At 57.7% G+C, this 16,832-nt stretch overlaps 9 protein-coding genes across 9 annotated transcripts; 1 reads left to right on the forward strand and 8 right to left on the reverse strand.

Moving 5' to 3' along the window:
- Window positions 1-485: 485 nt before the first annotated feature.
- Window positions 486-1,485, reverse strand: L226DRAFT_470860 (uncharacterized protein; the record flags this gene model as incomplete). Its single annotated transcript, XM_067676342.1, has 3 exons — window positions 486-782; window positions 847-916; window positions 974-1,485. The coding sequence occupies 3 exons, from the start codon at window positions 1,483-1,485 to the stop codon at window positions 486-488; spliced, it is 879 nt and encodes a 292-aa protein (XP_067530557.1).
- Window positions 1,486-2,267: 782 nt separating this feature from the next.
- On the reverse strand, window positions 2,268-3,247 carry L226DRAFT_539214 (ubiquitin-like protein). Its single transcript, XM_067681643.1, has 7 exons — window positions 3,161-3,247; window positions 2,824-2,882; window positions 2,744-2,765; window positions 2,623-2,681; window positions 2,518-2,562; window positions 2,369-2,459; window positions 2,268-2,314 (listed from the first exon to the last, which is right to left on the reverse strand). The coding sequence occupies exons 1-6, from the start codon at window positions 3,228-3,230 to the stop codon at window positions 2,436-2,438; spliced, it is 279 nt and encodes a 92-aa protein (XP_067530558.1). The 5' UTR covers window positions 3,231-3,247; the 3' UTR covers window positions 2,268-2,314; window positions 2,369-2,435.
- Window positions 3,248-3,329: 82 nt separating this feature from the next.
- Window positions 3,330-6,482, forward strand: L226DRAFT_259252 (MFS general substrate transporter). The gene is made up of 7 exons (XM_067673350.1): window positions 3,330-3,607; window positions 3,660-3,722; window positions 3,774-3,911; window positions 4,718-4,791; window positions 4,842-5,908; window positions 5,968-6,075; window positions 6,130-6,482. The coding sequence occupies exons 1-7, from the start codon at window positions 3,516-3,518 to the stop codon at window positions 6,307-6,309; spliced, it is 1,722 nt and encodes a 573-aa protein (XP_067530559.1). The 5' UTR covers window positions 3,330-3,515; the 3' UTR covers window positions 6,310-6,482.
- L226DRAFT_539220 (uncharacterized protein) lies at window positions 6,035-6,880 on the reverse strand (the record flags this gene model as incomplete). The annotated part of the gene is given in 5 exon segments (XM_067681644.1): window positions 6,035-6,075; window positions 6,130-6,315; window positions 6,328-6,477; window positions 6,561-6,705; window positions 6,756-6,880. Coding segments are annotated over 3 exon segments (312 nt in total), but the record flags the coding sequence as incomplete, so codon positions are not given.
- Window positions 6,881-8,869: 1,989 nt separating this feature from the next.
- On the reverse strand, window positions 8,870-9,602 carry L226DRAFT_539222 (uncharacterized protein). The gene is made up of 2 exons (XM_067681645.1): window positions 8,983-9,602; window positions 8,870-8,905 (listed from the first exon to the last, which is right to left on the reverse strand). Exon 1 carries the CDS (start codon window positions 9,487-9,489, stop codon window positions 9,304-9,306), a length of 186 nt encoding a protein of 61 aa, XP_067530561.1. The 5' UTR covers window positions 9,490-9,602; the 3' UTR covers window positions 8,870-8,905; window positions 8,983-9,303.
- Window positions 9,603-11,048: 1,446 nt separating this feature from the next.
- Window positions 11,049-13,451, reverse strand: L226DRAFT_616404 (uncharacterized protein; the record flags this gene model as incomplete). The annotated part of the gene is made up of 7 exons (XM_067686903.1): window positions 11,049-11,107; window positions 11,166-11,413; window positions 11,465-12,080; window positions 12,143-12,551; window positions 12,607-12,801; window positions 12,967-13,180; window positions 13,222-13,451. 6 exons carry the CDS (start codon window positions 13,449-13,451, stop codon window positions 11,398-11,400), a joined length of 1,680 nt encoding a protein of 559 aa, XP_067530562.1. The 3' UTR covers window positions 11,049-11,107; window positions 11,166-11,397.
- A 150-nt stretch (window positions 13,452-13,601) lies between these two features.
- On the reverse strand, window positions 13,602-14,034 carry L226DRAFT_539227 (uncharacterized protein; the record flags this gene model as incomplete). The annotated part of the gene is made up of 3 exons (XM_067681646.1): window positions 13,602-13,731; window positions 13,824-13,886; window positions 14,003-14,034. Coding segments are annotated over 2 exons (176 nt in total), but the record flags the coding sequence as incomplete, so codon positions are not given.
- On the reverse strand, window positions 13,945-14,734 carry L226DRAFT_259329 (uncharacterized protein). Its single transcript, XM_067673351.1, has one exon. The coding sequence runs from the start codon at window positions 14,517-14,519 to the stop codon at window positions 14,046-14,048; it is 474 nt and encodes a 157-aa protein (XP_067530564.1). The 5' UTR covers window positions 14,520-14,734; the 3' UTR covers window positions 13,945-14,045.
- Window positions 14,735-15,571: 837 nt separating this feature from the next.
- Window positions 15,572-16,785, reverse strand: L226DRAFT_259343 (uncharacterized protein). Its single transcript, XM_067673352.1, has one exon. The coding sequence runs from the start codon at window positions 16,526-16,528 to the stop codon at window positions 15,695-15,697; it is 834 nt and encodes a 277-aa protein (XP_067530565.1). The 5' UTR covers window positions 16,529-16,785; the 3' UTR covers window positions 15,572-15,694.
- Between the last annotated feature and the right edge of the window lie 47 nt (window positions 16,786-16,832).

Raw genomic sequence — 16,832 nt, forward strand, 5'->3', positions numbered from 1 at the left:
GGTAGAGGTGTATGTTGAACTCGAGCGGCGTAGCGACGGAACATGCAAAGATAACTTCGCCCTCGAAGAAGGAAAAAATAACGGTGAAGATGAAGAACTTCAAGAAATGGTTGCTGCTTGTTGCTGCACACGTGACCGACGCGACGCGGGGTCTATGCGCGTCGCTGTCGGGATATAGAATCTAGACGGCTGGCCAGCGCGGCTGGCGGAAAATAGTATTGTGGCATACAAACATAGCGGTATATTGGTAGTTGCCTGCTTCGCAAAAGTACATCCAGTGGTGGTAAATAAATTACAATACGACGAGCTCATAAGCACGGACAACATGAAGGGGCGTGAGGAAGAAGGAAAGCGATAGCAAGACAACATCGTACAACAGTCGTACAACTTGCATCCATCATATATCATAACCTTCACAAACAGGACCTCAATTGCGACTCTCCTGGCGATTGGCGACTGGCAAGCCACGGACATCTCGAAGGGGCTCACCGGTATGCGACGCTCCTGCGCTGCGCCTGCGCCTGGCGCAACAGCGACTTTGGTGTGCGCGTTATCTCCGTCACCGTCGTGATAACCGTCGTCGTGGTCGTGCGCGTCGTCGTCACATGGTCGTCCTCTTCCGAGATAGTGATCGTCTCGGTGGACGCGGGCGGGGACACGGCGCGCGCACTCGTGGTGCGGGCATCCGAGAGCGCCTTGTCCTTCTCGGACTCGGCCGCGGGTGCACAGCGGGTGTAGTGCCAGAGTTGGCACGGCTCGTTCCGTCTGTGCGCGAGCTGGATCTGCGAGAAGGCGGTGGCAGTGAGTACCGTTTATATACAGCGGGTCAAGAGCTGTCGTGCTTACCTTGGTTCCAGCCGCGTTGTTGCCCCAGTCCGCGAGGTCGAAGGAGAACTCGGAGTTCGGCCACGATATCCTGGACATCATCCGTTAATCATCTCGTGTTCCCTATCCCACAACACGACAGACGTACCTGATCCCATCCTCCGTCTGCTCGACGTTCCAAGCCACAGGGTACGGGCTCGCAACGATCGCGGCTCCATGCTTGACGCTCCCATCCGTGGTGAGGTACAACGAGTGGCCTTCCGCCGAGCGCCGCACGCAGCGGATGATGTACCCATGGCCAGTCGGGATGAACTCCCACTGCTGGTTCGGGCCCCCATGCATCGGGTACCCGAAGACCGTCTTGTTGTCCGCTCCGGACATGTCCACCGCGGTGCCTCCGCGCGCGTTCAGAAGGACGTATGTTCCTGGAGCCCACACGTTGGGCGTGCTGGTCTGGGGAGAGACCGCTACGGCAGTCGCGTCGCTCGCTTCGGCGGCATGCTGAGAAGGATGGGGGATAGGGGTAAGATCGAGCGGGGCAAGGCTCTCCTCGGTCTTCAGTTCGACTCGAGGTGTGCGCGCGGTGTCAGTGGGCTCAGCGGCAGGCTCCTCCTCCTCCTTGATCGTCTGGGGTTCTTCAAACTCGAACGACCCCAGCATGGTAGGAACACCCCCCTCCAGGTCACGCTCCTCCTTGGCCTCGGTGACATCGTGCTCGGGAGGGTTAGAGTTCAAAACGTGCGGGACCTCCTGCGTGTCGTACCCCTGCACCTGCGTGGTGTTGGGCTCTGGAGAGCGCTCGTCCCCGCTCTTCTCCATGGCAGGCTCGGGAGCAGGAGTGGGAGTAGGGGGTTCCGCGCCAGGCATAGCAGGAGTGCGAACGGAATCGCTGGTAAGCGAGCGGGCCACCTCGGGCTTCTGCTTGGGGGTGCCGTTGACGGTCCCGTTCATGTCGCTCGGTGCGTTACCCATCTTGTCGGTGCTGGAGTCGGTGCTGGAGCGTGGGGTGTCGAGGGTCTTGCGGTGGAAGAGTCCTTTGATCGTCTGAGTGGTGGTAGCAGGGGCGGCGGCGGACTTGACTGGAGTGGTCCCGCGTCGGCGGATGCTGAGACTATGGAGGGTGGGCATCTCGAGGGAGGAGAGAGAGCGACGAGTTTAACAGCAGCGAGGAGAGTTGATAGGGGACGGAGTCCGTGTGGCAGAGGGTGTGTGGCGGACGCCTGCTACATGCGTGGATGCGTAGCTGCAAGCTCGAGGGTCGAGATCTTATGTCGAAAGGTTCGGAGCAGGTTGGAGAAGCAGTGCGATATGTTGCGCAGGTAAACTCCTACAACCCATGTGAATCACTTACCTTTACGTACTCTGCGTAAGGATTGCTACGCATCCTGGCTCTGAATGAGGCCGCAACACGACCTCCACGCGTGCAGGTCCACACGTGCATCGTGGCTGGTGCAGGGGAGCTGTGCAGAACGTGTCGCCGATGCCTGCGCTGCTGGGGCATGCACGAGGTGAGGGAGATGTCGCAAAGCAGATAATAACGCACGAATGAAATACAACACTAAGACCAAAATGATACAATACGGGAGATCTTGCACGCCGCCGAGAACAGACTACAGCATCTGAGCGCCACCCAGCTGGAGGAACTTTCGCGTCAGACCTTGCATGCGGATACTGCGATGATGAGGCACACACCTGTTGTAGGTGCGCATCAATGGTATCCCCATCCTCCATATTGTGCTGTCGGATCATTCTGTCAGCCTGCGCGGGCGCAGCATAAAGTCCATGTGAGGAGCGCACCTCTGCGGGGGTCTCTTCAGGTCGTAGCCGCACGCCACTGAACGTGAACTTGAATGTCCCTGCCCGCACGCATCAGATATGAGTGAGACCACACGGAGATTGGGTAGAAGGTTAATCTGACCGGGTTCCTTCCCGAAACGTTTCTGCAGGTAGGCGGCGAAGGTGAGAAGTGCGACACACGGGTTACAAGACAGCGCTCACCTCTGCTGCCTCGAAAAGCTTCTTGAAAGGCATCCCGGGCTTGACTTTAACTGTACATGCTACATCGCGGGGGCGTTAGCCCCGCCTTGATAGGAAAGACCTCGCGGTCGAAGACGATGCCGCAGCGCGTTCGCGAGGGTAGAGACAATGCCTTGAAGAGCACGCTGATCTGCCTCTCGTCTCGCCGCCGCAGCCCGCAGTAGCATCTGGACATCGCCATATCTTTCTGCGACCTGATCGACCAGGACGACACGGATGCATCCGTCCCCCGCCTCATGCCACACGCGCTGAGGCGCGTCCGCCGCGTCCGCCGCGTCTCGCGAAACATGCGACTCACTTTGACCCTCAAAGTCGACCATCAGGTTAATCTTCGGCTTGACGTCCTCTTGCGGCTGTTCTTCAGTCATGGTGCGCGCGTGTTCCGGGAGATAGTAGTGAGCGAGTGCGGCAGAAAGGTGGATTAGGAGAAGGAGAACGCGGTCGACGCGTGAAAGGCGCGCGCTGGACGACGGCGCTTCTGTCGTCCCCGCCGCAGCGACCACGGTTGCAGGTGACATTCTTGGCTTGCCCTCGTCCAACTACCACTGCTACCGCTACCATCGTCATGATGTCGTGAACAGCTACGAAACTGTCTGCATACGAAGATTTCTATCCACGACTCTGACGACTAAGACACCATAATAATACGCACCATGCTCAACGACGGGGACATCGACCTCCCCAAGTTCGACAAACAGAAGTACCACAGACACCTGAGGGGTTGGTTCAGCTATGCGTTTGCGAGGTGCATATTCCATTACTCGAAACCAGCCAGACATCTAACTCGTGGGCCAAAGCGAGGTGTTCGTCATCGTTTCCTTGACCCTATTCCTGCCTATATGCCTGGAGCAGTTCGCTCGGTGAGTACGTCAAACCCATCCTCGTATGAATTTACACTCAATTAGGAACAGTGATAATGGCTACTTGCTTCCAGACAAGACCGAACCGTGCAGTACTGCCGTGGTACTGCCCGCCGCGAACGACTCGGAAGGAGATGCACGCTGTGTGGTGAAGCTTGGATGGCTCTGGATAGACAGTGCGAGCTTCAGGTACGTTTTCCCTCATATGAATCATTTCATTCTGGCTGTTGTTGGGGATCTCTTTATCTGTTTCGATGTTGCGAAGGTCTCGAATTTGGGCGGAGTCTCGCAGCCTTGAATAGACCAAGAGGAGATGCCTCGGAGCTGGAGCTTGATGGTTCCGTGCTTGGATGGAGTGTGCGTCACGAGCTCTCGCAGTAGCGGATATATGCGTTTCAGACAACGCATACACTGGCATATATGCGGGCAGGCCGTTGATTGAGACCTCGTTATGTGCTTAGGGCTGCTCGATTCTTCTGGACGCAGAGTTCATTGATGAAGCTGATGGGCGCAAGCGAGAATTGCCGAGCACCTCCTCCGACCTCGCAAGCGCTCTCACATTCTGTCGCCCCACGTAGTCCTCCCATCGTCTGCATGCTTCCTTTAGCAATGCAGGCGATAGCGAGCGCTGTTTCTTGAATACAGCATTTTTTCCTGGATTTAATGCGACCTTCCCAGCCCTCTGTGCAACATTCCGTACCATTGTGGCATGAAAGTTGCAGGTCTTTCCTGTCCTGCCGGGACGTCGGCTAGTCTCGCATAAGTCCATCAAAATACGCTGGACGCGTCCAGCGTCCAGCGTACATAAGAATTGAGCAGCCCTCTTTACACTCAAACTCGGGAATCACGTATATTCTCCCATCTGCACGGCGCTCTCGTAGCAGTGAATATATGCGTCCCAAAGCATGCATACACTGGCATATATGCGTGCAGGCTGCTGCTTGAAACTCTTTGTTCTGGATGTCGCACATATACTCACATTTGGATATTATCAGTTTGTACGTCTACTCAACGTCCGTTGCCCTGCAAGCTCTTACAGTGATTTCCATGGGTGGGATAGCAGACCATCGTAAGTCTTGAACTCCAGTGCGCGTGTCTCATATTGACATCGGGCCACAGCACCTCACCGTAAACTGCTGCTGCTCACATTCGCCGCCCTTGGTTCTTTCTCCGCCATTCTCTTCCTCCTCCTTCCATCATCGTCGCCGGTATGGCCTCTGGTTGCCCCTCTGGCCATCTTCGCAAACGTCGGGTTCGGCGCATCCATTGTTGCTCTCAACGCATACATCCCGACACTGGCACATAGCTCTCAGGAGGTTGTCACCGCCCGTGCCGAACTTGTTGAGCTACAACGATCCTACCCTCACGCTGCGGACGAACACACAGACAGTGAGCATGCTAGTGAGTCTGACGCACCTCTCCTCGGCTCCGAAGCACACAGCAGCCACCCTGCCGTGAGCACGGCGAAGGAGAAGCACGACAAGCTGCTCTCTGCCACTACGTCCCGCATATCCTCGCAGGGCATTGCGCTGGGATACGCCGCAGGGATCGTCATGCTCCTCCTCGCGCTCATTCCAGTGCGCGCTATGAAGGGCTCTACCGATTCGCTGCGCCTGGCGGTGGGCCTGAGCGGCATCTGGTGGGCACTCTTCTCTCTCCCTGCTGCTGCCTGGCTGCCTGGCGCGTCGGCAATGACCCACTCCGGCGCGGTCGCGCTCGAAGAGGGCGAAGTCGCGAAACCCGAAGACGATGCCAACTGGAGTATGTGGCGGGAAATCGTGCGCGCCTGGAAGAGGCTGGGCCAGATGCTTCGCTGGCGCGAGATCAAACGACTCCGGAACACGTTCGTCTACCTCGCAGCGTGGTTCCTGCTCTCAGATGGATTCACCACGATCACGTCGACCGCACTGCTTTTCGCGAAGACGACGTTGCACATGCCGGCGTCGTCGCTCATCGTCATTGGAGCTCTCACCCCCACCGCGGGTATCCTCGGGTCCCTCGCCTGGCCTGTCATACAGCGGAGGTTGGGATGGTCGAACCTTCGAGTGCTTGTTGTACTCGTAGTGATGGCGTCGGCTATTCCCGCGTATGGCTGTCTTGGGTTCTTGCCGGTCTTCCAGCGATCAAGCGTGAAGTTTGGAGGACTGACGACTCCGGGCGAGATGTACGTGCTTGCGGTGTACTTCGTAAGTCGCCTCCACCATTCTAGGATTTTACCAGTGATTGGGCTGACGACGCAACACAGGGCTCCGTCTACGGCGCGTTTCAAGGGTACGCACGAGCGTTCTATGCTGAATTCATCCCACCTGGAGAGGAGGCACGGTGGTACGGCTTGTTCTCGATCACTGACAAGGTGGGTCCTCCTTAAGATCTCATGGAGGCATTGAATGACATCGCTCCTTCTCAGTCCAGCTCGTTCGTGGGCCCACTAATTGTCGGGCTGATCGCCGACACAACTGGGAACATACGATATGCGTTCTTCTTCTTGGTCTTCATGATCTGGTCTGCGGTGCCGATCCTCATGTCCGTCAACGTCGAACGCGGGCGCGACGACGCGCAGCGTTATACAGCTAGCGGACAACGGTGATCGCCCATCGACCTCCCCGCCATTATCTTTTCGTATCATATGGTCTGTGGATCTATTGCTCTCATTCTTTGTACATTATGTCATATCGCTCTTCGCCATTCGTACCATATCACCGCTCTCGAACCTTCACTGCAAATTCACCGGAATCAGCCTCTGAACGGCCGCCAGGTGTGATTCACTCTCACTTTCTTCACGCTCACTTCTTTCTCAACCCATACCTTCTCCGGCTTCTCCCCATCGCTCGCATTCAGCTCCGCGTCCCGGTGTACGTGGACCCGGTCCCAAACCGAGCCATCCGCCTTCTGATAGCGAATCATCCGGTTTTCGCGGTCGCGGTACACAACCGTCACCCACTCTCCGGATTTGTCGTCCTTCTCGTGGTGGTGATACCCTCCCCTTCAATACCCAACCTTAGCGTGCACATGTAGCGGGACGAGGACGAGAGGGCGTACGTGATCTCAACGTGACATGCGCCTTCTCTCTTGAACCCGAGACGCTTTCGCTCCTCAAGCGCACGGAGGATGCAATGGTTTCGGGTGCGCTCGTCGGTCGAGTACAGCGTGTCGGGCTTTGGCAGCGCCGAGTTTGCGTCCTCGGAGCCGATGGCGACATCCGCTGGGCAGGCTATCAGCGGAGTGCGAACGAGATGCACCAGATGCAAGCTCGACCTTAGGGTGTTTTGGAGGGGTAGAAGGCGTACAAGGTTTTCTTGGGGAGTATATTGGGTATGGGTGTTCTGGGGGGTAGAAGGCGTACGAGGTGGAGGGGTATAGGGCGTACGAGGTGTGCTGGGTGGCATATGGAGTTCGAGGTGTGCTGGTTTACGAGGTGTCCCGGTGGGTCAGAAGGTGTGCGAGGGTGTGCATAGGAGTCTTCTGTCGGTCTCGCTGCGTCGCTCGTGTGTTATATGTGTAGATAACGAAATATATTTTATTGACTCTTTACATGTGAGTTTCTCATCGTGAATCGCTAGGGATGCTAACGCAGTAGCGGCCGGAGTCGACTGCCAGGTTCCAAATCGCACCGCAGATGACAGAAAGTCTGTAGGGAAATATATTTCTCAAGATGAACTACCGTACATGAGACGGAAAAACACACTGCACGCGAACGAGAACTCGGCGCCTAACAAGTGCGCGACTCCGTTTGCGACTGCCACCATCGCGTCTGCCTCTCCATCTGCACCGCTCAGCACTCGGTCGTGCACGCTCTGCAGAAGATAAGTGAGTGTTGGTCTCTCGGCACGTAGTTCGAGTACTCACTTCTGGAGCTCGCTAGGTCCCCCGGTCTCGACTTCTGTCAGATGCTGTTTCACGGCTGTCCTCATCCGGGAGCTGCAAGTTCTCGTCAGAACTCCAGTATACAGCGAAAGGTACGTACCTGATGTCTCAGAAGGGCGCAGCGAACTCGACTCATGCAGCTGCTCGTTCGCAATCCGGGGACAGACCAATCCGGGGACAGACAAGTTGCGCGGGAAGCGGACTCAAGCAGCATCGTCTGGGAGCCATGTCGCCAGCGTCTGCCAGTATAGAATGAAATCTAGTACGTACCGGACGCTCGAGGCATCAGACTTCCGACCTGGACACGCAGACAAGTGGACCGTAATGCTCACCTTCGCACCGTTCTCGCTTACAGGTTGTTGATGTGGCCCCAGAAATCGGCTGTCCAGCCCGCTGCGGATTCGTCTTCCAGCCGCCCACTAGTCAGGACCCAACGCGCAATGGAACGAAGCGGAAGGTGCGTACCAGTTGTCTTTTTCGACAACACGAACTTCCTCTGACACCCGTAGTCCGGGGGCAGACCTGAGCACAGTGCGGACTCGAGCAACGCCATCCAGGAGCCATGTACGGCACGCAGTAAGTACTCGCCGACATAGATATATGAATAGTACTCACTGTTCTCTCAATTCGCGACTACTACCCTCTCTGGCAGGCAGGTCACGTTGCATCTCGCTCTCGTCCATCCATCGCTGACGTGTTTGTGCAGCTCGTCTACCCGACGACCGTGTTCTTGTCGCGGTCGTCGATCACGCTTGGGCTCCCGCCGCCGGACGCCTCCTCCCTGTGCCGGCAATCGTCCAAGGCTTCATCCTCACTACTCTCGCGTTCGAGTCTGCAGTTGAAATCTTTGGCGACCAGAACGAGGGCGCGAGCTTCGCCTTTGTCTTTCTGCTCATCAGTATTGAGGTAGTTGGCTGCAGGCAAGGTACGTACTGAGCGCGGCCCGAGTTCAGCATGCGCCGCGTGGAGCGTGGTCCTTATCCGGAAGCTACAAGATGGCGGTCAGGATTCAGCGTGCATACGGACGCAGCAGAAGGTACGTACCGGTTGACGTGAACCTTCGCACATACACTCACTCGTAGGATTCCGGGGGCACGCCTGAGCGGGAAGACTCGAGCGATGCCATCCGGGAGGGTTGCAAGAGGCGACGTAAGTGCTCGCCAACATAGATATATGATTACTCACCGTTTACGATTGCAGACACGTCTGTCCGGATGTCCTGCAGGTTCTGATGTTGGGGCGCATACCGCAGCCCAGCTGCAGCATGAAGCGGATAATCGGTCGGAGTCAGGACTCTGTGCACCAGAAGATGGCGAAAGGTACGTACCGGTCATCTTCGAAGACGCGAACCCTTGTGCTGCTGGTTGCTCACAGTTCCCGGCCTCCCCCATGACAGGTCGCCGGACAGAACACTGAAGAAAAATAAGTGGATCAGCTCGTGGTGTCGCCAGCCCTACAAGCAGCGATGTGCATACTGTTTCTCTCCGCTCTCTCGTCTGGAACAGCAGAGTCGCCGTGCATGGGATACACGACTGAAAGGTGCATTATGTCCGTACCGCAGCAGCGTGACTTCTGTCCGCTTTCCATGAGGTTCAGCTGAGGGACGAGCGAAGGGTCAGCCGGTGACAACACGTCATGAGAAGGTAAATAGAAGAGGTGCGTACCTCCATTATCTCCAGCCGACGGGATCGAGTACCTGGCAGCCAAGGACGGACAGTCAGAAACTGGCAGCATGTTGTAGATCAAAGACATGGATGCGCCGCTCGACACGCTGAAGCCCCGAGCATGTGTACAAGGGGCGGATACGCTCGCGGACGCGCCGAAGACATGAAGTGTATGTGAAGCACTCGGACGCGCTGCGTCTGCGCACACAGCGGGCTCGGCGGGAGTAGTGTCCGGTCATCGTGATGCAGTGGTTAAGGCACGAATGCACGCATGTGCGTACATCCCGACGGAAGCCTGCACCACGGACGGCAGGAGGTCCTGCAGAGACGTCGAAGCTGGGTGCCACGTACCAGATAGTTCATGCAGTATTGCACAGGTCATAATCCATTGCTGTTCTTCATGATACTGTGTATGAGAAGGCAGCGAGACCGCGAAGAGAATGAGGGATGCGACAGGCTGATGAGCACAGCGAGACAGGGAGAAGATGGGAGGATGGAGAGAGGAGGGGCAGGAGCATTGGCGGTCAGTATGCGAAGAGCAAACACACTCGCGTTGAAGTGTACCAATTCAGGTGCATGCTCGCGACTCGCCTGTATTATTCGGAAGAGCTGGAAGTATTATTTTCGGTAGGCTGTGGTTATTCTATTCCACCTGTGATATTCGGTACAGCTAAACTCAGAGATTGTTCTCTCCCTCGGGCTCATTGATTACTCCATCCACATCTTCGAGCTTGGAGACAGTTGTGGTCACGCCCCTCCGGGTCTCCCGGATTATGCCCGCTGTCGTCCACTGGCGTGTCAACGCGCATGCGCACCCTCGGGCCGGTTTTGGATGAAACATAGCGTGGAATTGACTGGGTCAATCATCGGCTGCGCCCAGTGTTGGTTAGTGTTGTTGCGACAGTTACGCGTTATTGACAGCGGTAAGAGGAGCTCAGGAACCGTGTTGGGTGGCGAAGATCTCGCCCAGCAAAGTGCAGGCAGCCGCGGTCAAAGAGTTCCGGCTAGAGGTACCTGATGACTCGGACGGCTAAGCCCAGCCGTAAAAACAGCTATGAATGTTCAGAGAATCCCGCGGATTGTACGTCTTGAGCCCGACACCGACACCATCGCGCAGATGAGTTTCAGCCACAGGTGCCGCTGGCTGATGAAGTCCCTATTCTCCAACTCCCAACCGCGAACCATCTTGATCCCCAGATGAATCTGCACGAACAGACTGGGAGAACCGTACGGGCGTGAACTTGTTATGCGACCAGAGACCAACCACACAGAGACGTACCTGGCAGCCGAGTCCCGATGTCAGTGTGTCCTCTGGGAGCTCGGGAGTCGAAAACCCTGACCGACAAGGCCGTTTATCGTGGCTCCCTTCAGCTCGAGTCTCGCGCTGTGCCAGTGGCTTGCTCGCCGTCTCAATAAGTGCGATTCGATCAAGTCGAGACATACCGCTAGTGTACACCATACTATCCCCAGCATGTCGCGTCATCGGGGCCAGAACACTGCCAGGTCGCAACGACACAATGGCGATTGGGATCCGGCATGACTGTGGACCGTGTCGTGACCTACTCCGAACGCGACCCATGCCGACCCGGAGCGAGTAAGCACCAGGCTGACGACGTCAGTCACGTCCGCTAATCCAGCTCACGTTAATAGATACTCGCCTACATTCGGCGGGCGACGGCAGCGAGTCCGAGGGTGGTCGGTACATGGCGATGTGTGAGAAGGGCGTCAGCGTGCGCGGGGTTCTGGTGAAGGCGGAGCTCTGTCCCTAGCTTAGATGAGTCGAGCTCCAGATTTAAAGGCTCGGAGCAATACTATTGAACTTGCTGTGTACACTGTACTATATGGTGCTATCAGATACTAGACGGCTGGTTAGTTGACCATGCTGCGGTGCGTTTGCATCGTACTGTGGACATACCAGATTCGAGAACTTGAACTGCAGCCGACTCCCGAGCCGGTCGAGATCACTACACCCGGTGCGTGCAGCGTGTCCGAGTCGAACCACCCATGATCAATTGATCCTGTAACGGCCTACCTCAAGCGTCCCGGGTCCCTGCTGCCTGCATCTGAAGTACTGCTGCACAAAAAGAAACGGAACGATGAGGCGCACAACTTGTCCTGGCTCCCTCACCTGCTCCGAGAGGGCAACTTCAGGCCGGCGTAGATCTGCGTGAGTGTCAGCCGCAAGCGGAGTGGAAACAGGTCCGAGATGTATACCGAACATGGACGCCAGTCTGTGCATGCAGGGTCGGAACCCAAGTCTCGAGCTTGAGCTTGTTGAGCTGGTGTAGCCCAATGAAGAATTTTGTTCGCAGAATCCGGTACGTTGCTGGAAACAATGCCGGGGACGTGCATGTTGGGAGCCATGATATCGGGACCGTCGTAGTCCTTGGGTCGTCGAATCTTGAGCGGCCCGTTGAGGAAGATGATGCCATCGTGAACCCTTGACGCGAACGGCGGTTCGGGTCCAGTGAGATCGACTCTGTTGTCTGTACTTCAACTTCAGGGATCGAGATGAACGACTGCTTCACGATACCGGCCAGTGCGATATCCATAATCACGTCTCTTGAGTCCAAGTGATCGTACCGCGGCGCAATGAGCAGCAGCGGGCTCGCCGTGGCGTTCGCAGCGAGCGGGCCCGTGTACCTCCACTTCGGGCTGATGCGCCACTCCGCGCACTGCAGGTAGTGGATCACCCAGATCGGCCCGCCGTGCGGAGACTCGGCGACCATATTCTCGTAGTACTTGCAGTACGTCTCCGCGTCGTACGGGTGCTCCTCGCCGTCGCCGCACGCGATGGCGGAGAACACCTCGTTTTCGGAATGCCATGCTGCTGGTCTGCAGCGCAGTCGCACTGGGCTGGCTGGTGGATCTTGGGTGCGAGTGCAACGAGACCGGTTTGGTTCCCGGTCTCGATGGCACGGATGACGTCGACGACGGTGTTGTACCGGAGGAGCGGCCTGTAGGTCGCGGCGAAGAGCTGCCAGACGAGGTCTCTGGGCGTCACGACCATGGGGGACTCTGCTAGCGGGACGGGCACTGGTTTGTGTGCGACCGCGTCGAGGACGGCAAAGTATCGCACACAGATCTTATCCGGGGTCGACTCGTACAGCGGGCATTGGAGTGGCCCGGCCTGGTGGCAGTATGTGAACAGAGACTCGACGACCTTTTCAAAGTCGAACAGGTTCGAGTTCCACAGCTCCGCGCGGTAATTGTGCGAGTCGAACACGCCGTCGATAATGACCCGGCTGACCTTCTCCGAGTACATCGCGGAGAAGTACTCGCCCAGTACAGACTCGTAGCTCTGGACATTATTGTCAGCCACCACAGTACCCCGTAAACGGAGTTGAGAAACTCACGAAGACCCAATACATGACCTTCTCCTGCCCCAGCTTTTCCGAGATCTTCACCATATCCGTAGCGGTACTCGCCGTGCTCATGAACCTTCCAACCCCGCCCTGACCACCAATATACTCCTCACACCTCGCGCCGACAACCTCCACCCGCGTCCGGAAGAACTCCGCCGTCTCGTCCGAAGTACGCAGTCTCGAGGGCTACGGAAACGGATTCAGATCTGAGCCGTCTACCTGCTAGTGTAGAGTACTACATGGACGGAGACTAAATTAAGTGCGTACCGGACGGCGAACGAGCCTTGCTCGAACGCGTCTCCCGCCCGCGTCGAAATTCTATCGCAGCATTCAGCGACGCAACTCGAGCACAAAGGTCGTGAGGACGTCCACACTCGTCTGCGCCTGCTTTGTCTGTATCCGGATGACGAGCGGGTCGACGAACTTGCCTGACGTCGGCGTGACAGGCGGGATGGGCTCTCCCGTGCCCAAGTCCGACAGCCCGAGACCAAAGCGATCCGTCGAGCGCAACCGCAGGCGGACGTTCAGAGGCGTGATCGCCGATCGGAGACGGCGCAGAGATCGCCTGGGACGTCATCGGGCCGTACATCAACTGCGGGCGCACACGTCTCCCGCCCGTCTTGGACGCGCCATTCGGAGTCGGAGAGTAAGAGGGCGAGGTCGGCTCGAGGCTCGCGCTGACATGCTGCCCAGAGGTCTTCCCGATCGTCTGCGCTCTGGTCGTCGAGCCCGGAGGACGTGGATACAGGCGAGGAAGAGAAGAAGGCTGTCCCGAGATCCTGCGAGGGCGTGGTGGGCTGTTCGAGGTCTTCACTGCGATCGCGGTCGCGAGCCATGATCGATGATCACCATGCCGAGTGCAACGGTGTAGCGCTTTCGAGAGGTCGGGCTCACGCTGGAAGGTCTCCATGCAGGCGGGTTTGGGGCTGGTAAGGATACGGGACTGGTGATGCTGTTGCTGTTGCCATTGACAGGCTTGTTGTTCGGGAGGGCGGAGGGTAAGCTACTGGTGGAGAATGTGTCGGCTTCCTGTGAGGGCAGTCCCGAGATCGACAGGTGCCCTTTGGTTGCAGAGGCGAGAGAGGCAGGAGGTGAGTTCGTCGGTGAGAAGGGCCCCTGTCCCATTGCGGACGAATCGGGAGGAGACGCATAGTCGCCAGTGCGCCGTTGAGCCTGTGATCATGGGCTGCATTTGCATGTGCACATACCAGATTCGATTTCGGCTTGAATGTACCAGAGGACTGAACACGGAGCGTGCCACGCTCGGATGTCTAGGTTCTCGAGTCAGCAAGCGAGAAGCATGGCAACAGGTGCAGACGGAGCACTCACACCGCGCACCGCGACACTCTGGCTCAGAGCCTCGTCCAGGTTCCGCTCAACTCGCAATGATGAGCGTCCTATGCTTGCACTCGTGGCGCGACCCACCGTAGTCAGTTGAATCCAGACAACAGGTATGTATCACCCACCCGTCTCGAGCGGTCCTTGCTGTCTGTATCCCAGTCGAGCTGCGCGGCGGACGCTGTCCTCGTGCACATGCATGCACGCGTCACGGTTAGTTTCCTTGCCCGACGTAGCCCTCCGCGTATCTTGACCCTGTAACCTACATTACGCACGAGCGTCGGAACCCGGGAGCTTGAGCTGGCGTGGACTTGAACCCTTGGACGTTGCGAGGTCCAAAGTGCGATGCGAACCGCCGTTCGGGTCCGGCGAGATCGACTGTGCTGTCTGAGTTGCGCGGGCGTGTCCCCCGGGTCCCGAGTGCGCAGCATGAACGCCGTCGCGGGGTCTGCAGAATGCGAAAAGGCATTGATATTGAATCTACTGTGCGACAGGTACGTACATACGTGGTTAGAGACTAGCACAGAGCGAGGCACGTACCGGACGGGGACTAGGGCCTGCTGCATGGCCCGCTCGATTATTCACGTCGTTCGGACGCTCGAAAGGTTCTCGCACCACCGCCGGTCCCCAGAAAGGAGACGGGGACTTGCGACGTGACGCGCACCGGAAGCCGAGTTGGGCACAGGCGACGGCGCTGGCCAAGTCGCCGTCGAGCGTGCAAGACGAGGGCCGAGGACGAAGCGGCGCGTGGTGTGTTTGTCCTATGCTGGAGGCGGATAAGAGCTCGAGTGAGCGCAGTTGACAACCCAGGATCCGGTCTCCCTCCCACCCACCTCTGCGCTGCCCACTCGTCGCTGTCCAGCGGCCGTCGACGTTCCTTTTGCTGCCCTAGTCCTCACCTTACGACCGTCCTCGGTGCATGTCGACTGCACCCGCACCACGGCGGCGATGTCCGCCGTGACCGTCGCTGATTCTGGAGAGGTCGAGGAGTTCACCTAGTGTGTGAAGGTCAGTATGAAACCGGCTCTCAGCACGTAATGACCGGACTGACCATATACTGGTTCCTCTGCAGGAACTTGGCGCGGCTAGCGAGGCAGCGGGAGAGTCATAGCTTGAGCAGGGGCCGTCGCTCTCTTCATCGTACAGGAGGAGACGGTGTCCAGACCCGTGCACGCATTCGTCGAGGCGGGGATGTCCCTGGGGCAGGGGCAAGTGCGCTGGGTGTGCGTGAGGCAGTGGTAGAAGGGGACCGTGCATCGTCAGCGTTGCGAGAAAAGTGTACGTGTTGAGTGTCACTACCGTATCCGCCGGCTTGACCGCCCTTCCCATCGTCATCATCATATTCTTCATCCTCTTCTGGTATGGTCGATGCCCGTTCTCCGCTCCGAGTGTCTCGTCCCCAGTTCGCCCCACTGTCCGCATACTGAACCGGTTGCGGTCGACCCTGTTGATGGCGGGCACTCCGCGAGCGTTGTTTCCATGAATACTTCGCATAACGCTGTGTTGCTCTGCAAGGAAATGAGGATCGAGACTCCTGCCGGCCAGGGTGGAATGCTTGTTGCGATCGACGGGGTATTCATTCTGTACTTGTAAAGCGTTGTACGCAGTAGCGGGAGGCAGGTCGAAGGAAGCTGGTGGCTTCAGTGTAGTTGCCTGAGGGTCGATCCGGGTCCTCGTCGGCTGTCGCGCGTGTACATAACGAGCGTGGGTGCCTGAACGAGCCTCAGCTCAAGAGCGATTTTCAAAAACGATCGGCGGGCGAGTGGGCGCGTAAAGTCTCAAGTGTCTGGCAGAGAGGAATGGGAATAAGCGTTGTACAACAGCACGACGAGCGGGAGCGGCATACGGTCTGGACTCCGCGGGCCATAGTTGGATGTGGCTGTAGACGATTAGCGTGTAAACATATCGTAGCTTGGTGTGATGGCATAAACAACCTACTGGACCGAAAACGTCCGTCGGGTGAGAGGCGAGAGAGTTGGTGGAGCGAGAGATGAGGAAAAGGGGGAGGCGGACGTACATACGTGCGAGTGTATAGGTTCGAGGTACGCGGGAGCGAACGCGGACGAGACGGACGCAATTGGAGCCACTCACCTGTTTGGACTTGACCGCGACCGGTGTACTCGCACTCGTCGTCGCCGTCGTCGTCGTTGGACAAAACAAAACACGGGGGATGTATTGAGCTCAGTACGTACAACTGAGTACATCGAGAGTGCCAAGGCGGGAGAGATTGGCAGACGCAGCCGGGCGGGCAGAGCAGCGGACGCGGAGGCGTGCAAGGCAGGCGGCCGTGGTCTTGGGCGCGATGCGAGGGTGGATTGAGAGAGGGAGAGAGAGCAGAGGAGAGGCAAGCGAGCGATCGTCGCCGTGCGTCATCGTCGGCGCTTGCGGACCGTGCGGCGCCGTCATTGGTGGCCTGCCCGCTGATCTTCCTCTCGTCTCGCCGCCGCCGCCCGCAGTAGCATCTGGACATCGCCATATCTTTCTGTGACCTGATCGACCAGGACGACACGGATGCATCCGTCCCCCGCCTCATGCCACACGCGCTGAGGCGCGTCCGCCGCGTCTCGCGAAACATGCGACTCACTCTGACCCTCAAAGTCGACCATCAGGTTAATCTTCGGCTTGACGTCCTCTTGCGGCTGTTCTTCAGTCATGGTGCGCGCGTGTTCCGGGAGATTGTAGTGGGCGAGTGCGGCAGAAAGGTGGATTAGGAGGAAGAGAACGCGGGCGACGCGTGAAAGGCGCTGAGCGTCGACGACGGCGCTACCGTCGTCCTCGCAGTGCTGTTGCCTACGTTCTTGACTTGCTACCACTACGATCGTATGTCTTGAACACTGAACACTGCCAAGTTACGAATTCATTCAAATGCGAAGCTTTCT

This window comes from Lentinus tigrinus (genome assembly GCF_003813185.1).
Source record: "Lentinus tigrinus ALCF2SS1-7 unplaced genomic scaffold L226scaffold_41, whole genome shotgun sequence".
Taxonomy (NCBI): Eukaryota; Fungi; Basidiomycota; class Agaricomycetes; order Polyporales; family Polyporaceae; genus Lentinus; species Lentinus tigrinus.

Coding starts and splice junctions, on each gene's coding strand:
- L226DRAFT_539214 (XM_067681643.1), bottom strand. CDS start 3,230: ATGACTGAAGAACAGCCGCAAGAGGACGTCAAGCCGAAGATTAACCTG. Junction 2,883..3,160: donor GGTCGACTTTGAGGGTCAAA/GTGAGTCGCATG, acceptor CCCGCGATGTAG/CATGTACAGTTAAAGTCAAG. Junction 2,766..2,823: donor AGCTTTTCGAGGCAGCAGAG/GTGAGCGCTGTC, acceptor GCCTACCTGCAG/AAACGTTTCGGGAAGGAACC.
- L226DRAFT_259252 (XM_067673350.1), top strand. CDS start 3,516: ATGCTCAACGACGGGGACATCGACCTCCCCAAGTTCGACAAACAGAAG. Junction 3,608..3,659: donor TTCAGCTATGCGTTTGCGAG/GTGCATATTCCA, acceptor CGTGGGCCAAAG/CGAGGTGTTCGTCATCGTTT. Junction 3,723..3,773: donor TGCCTGGAGCAGTTCGCTCG/GTGAGTACGTCA, acceptor AATTAGGAACAG/TGATAATGGCTACTTGCTTC.
- L226DRAFT_539222 (XM_067681645.1), bottom strand. CDS start 9,489: ATGACCGGACACTACTCCCGCCGAGCCCGCTGTGTGCGCAGACGCAGC.
- L226DRAFT_259329 (XM_067673351.1), bottom strand. CDS start 14,519: ATGCAGCAGGCCCTAGTCCCCGTCCGGTACGTGCCTCGCTCTGTGCTA.
- L226DRAFT_259343 (XM_067673352.1), bottom strand. CDS start 16,528: ATGTTTCGCGAGACGCGGCGGACGCGCCTCAGCGCGTGTGGCATGAGG.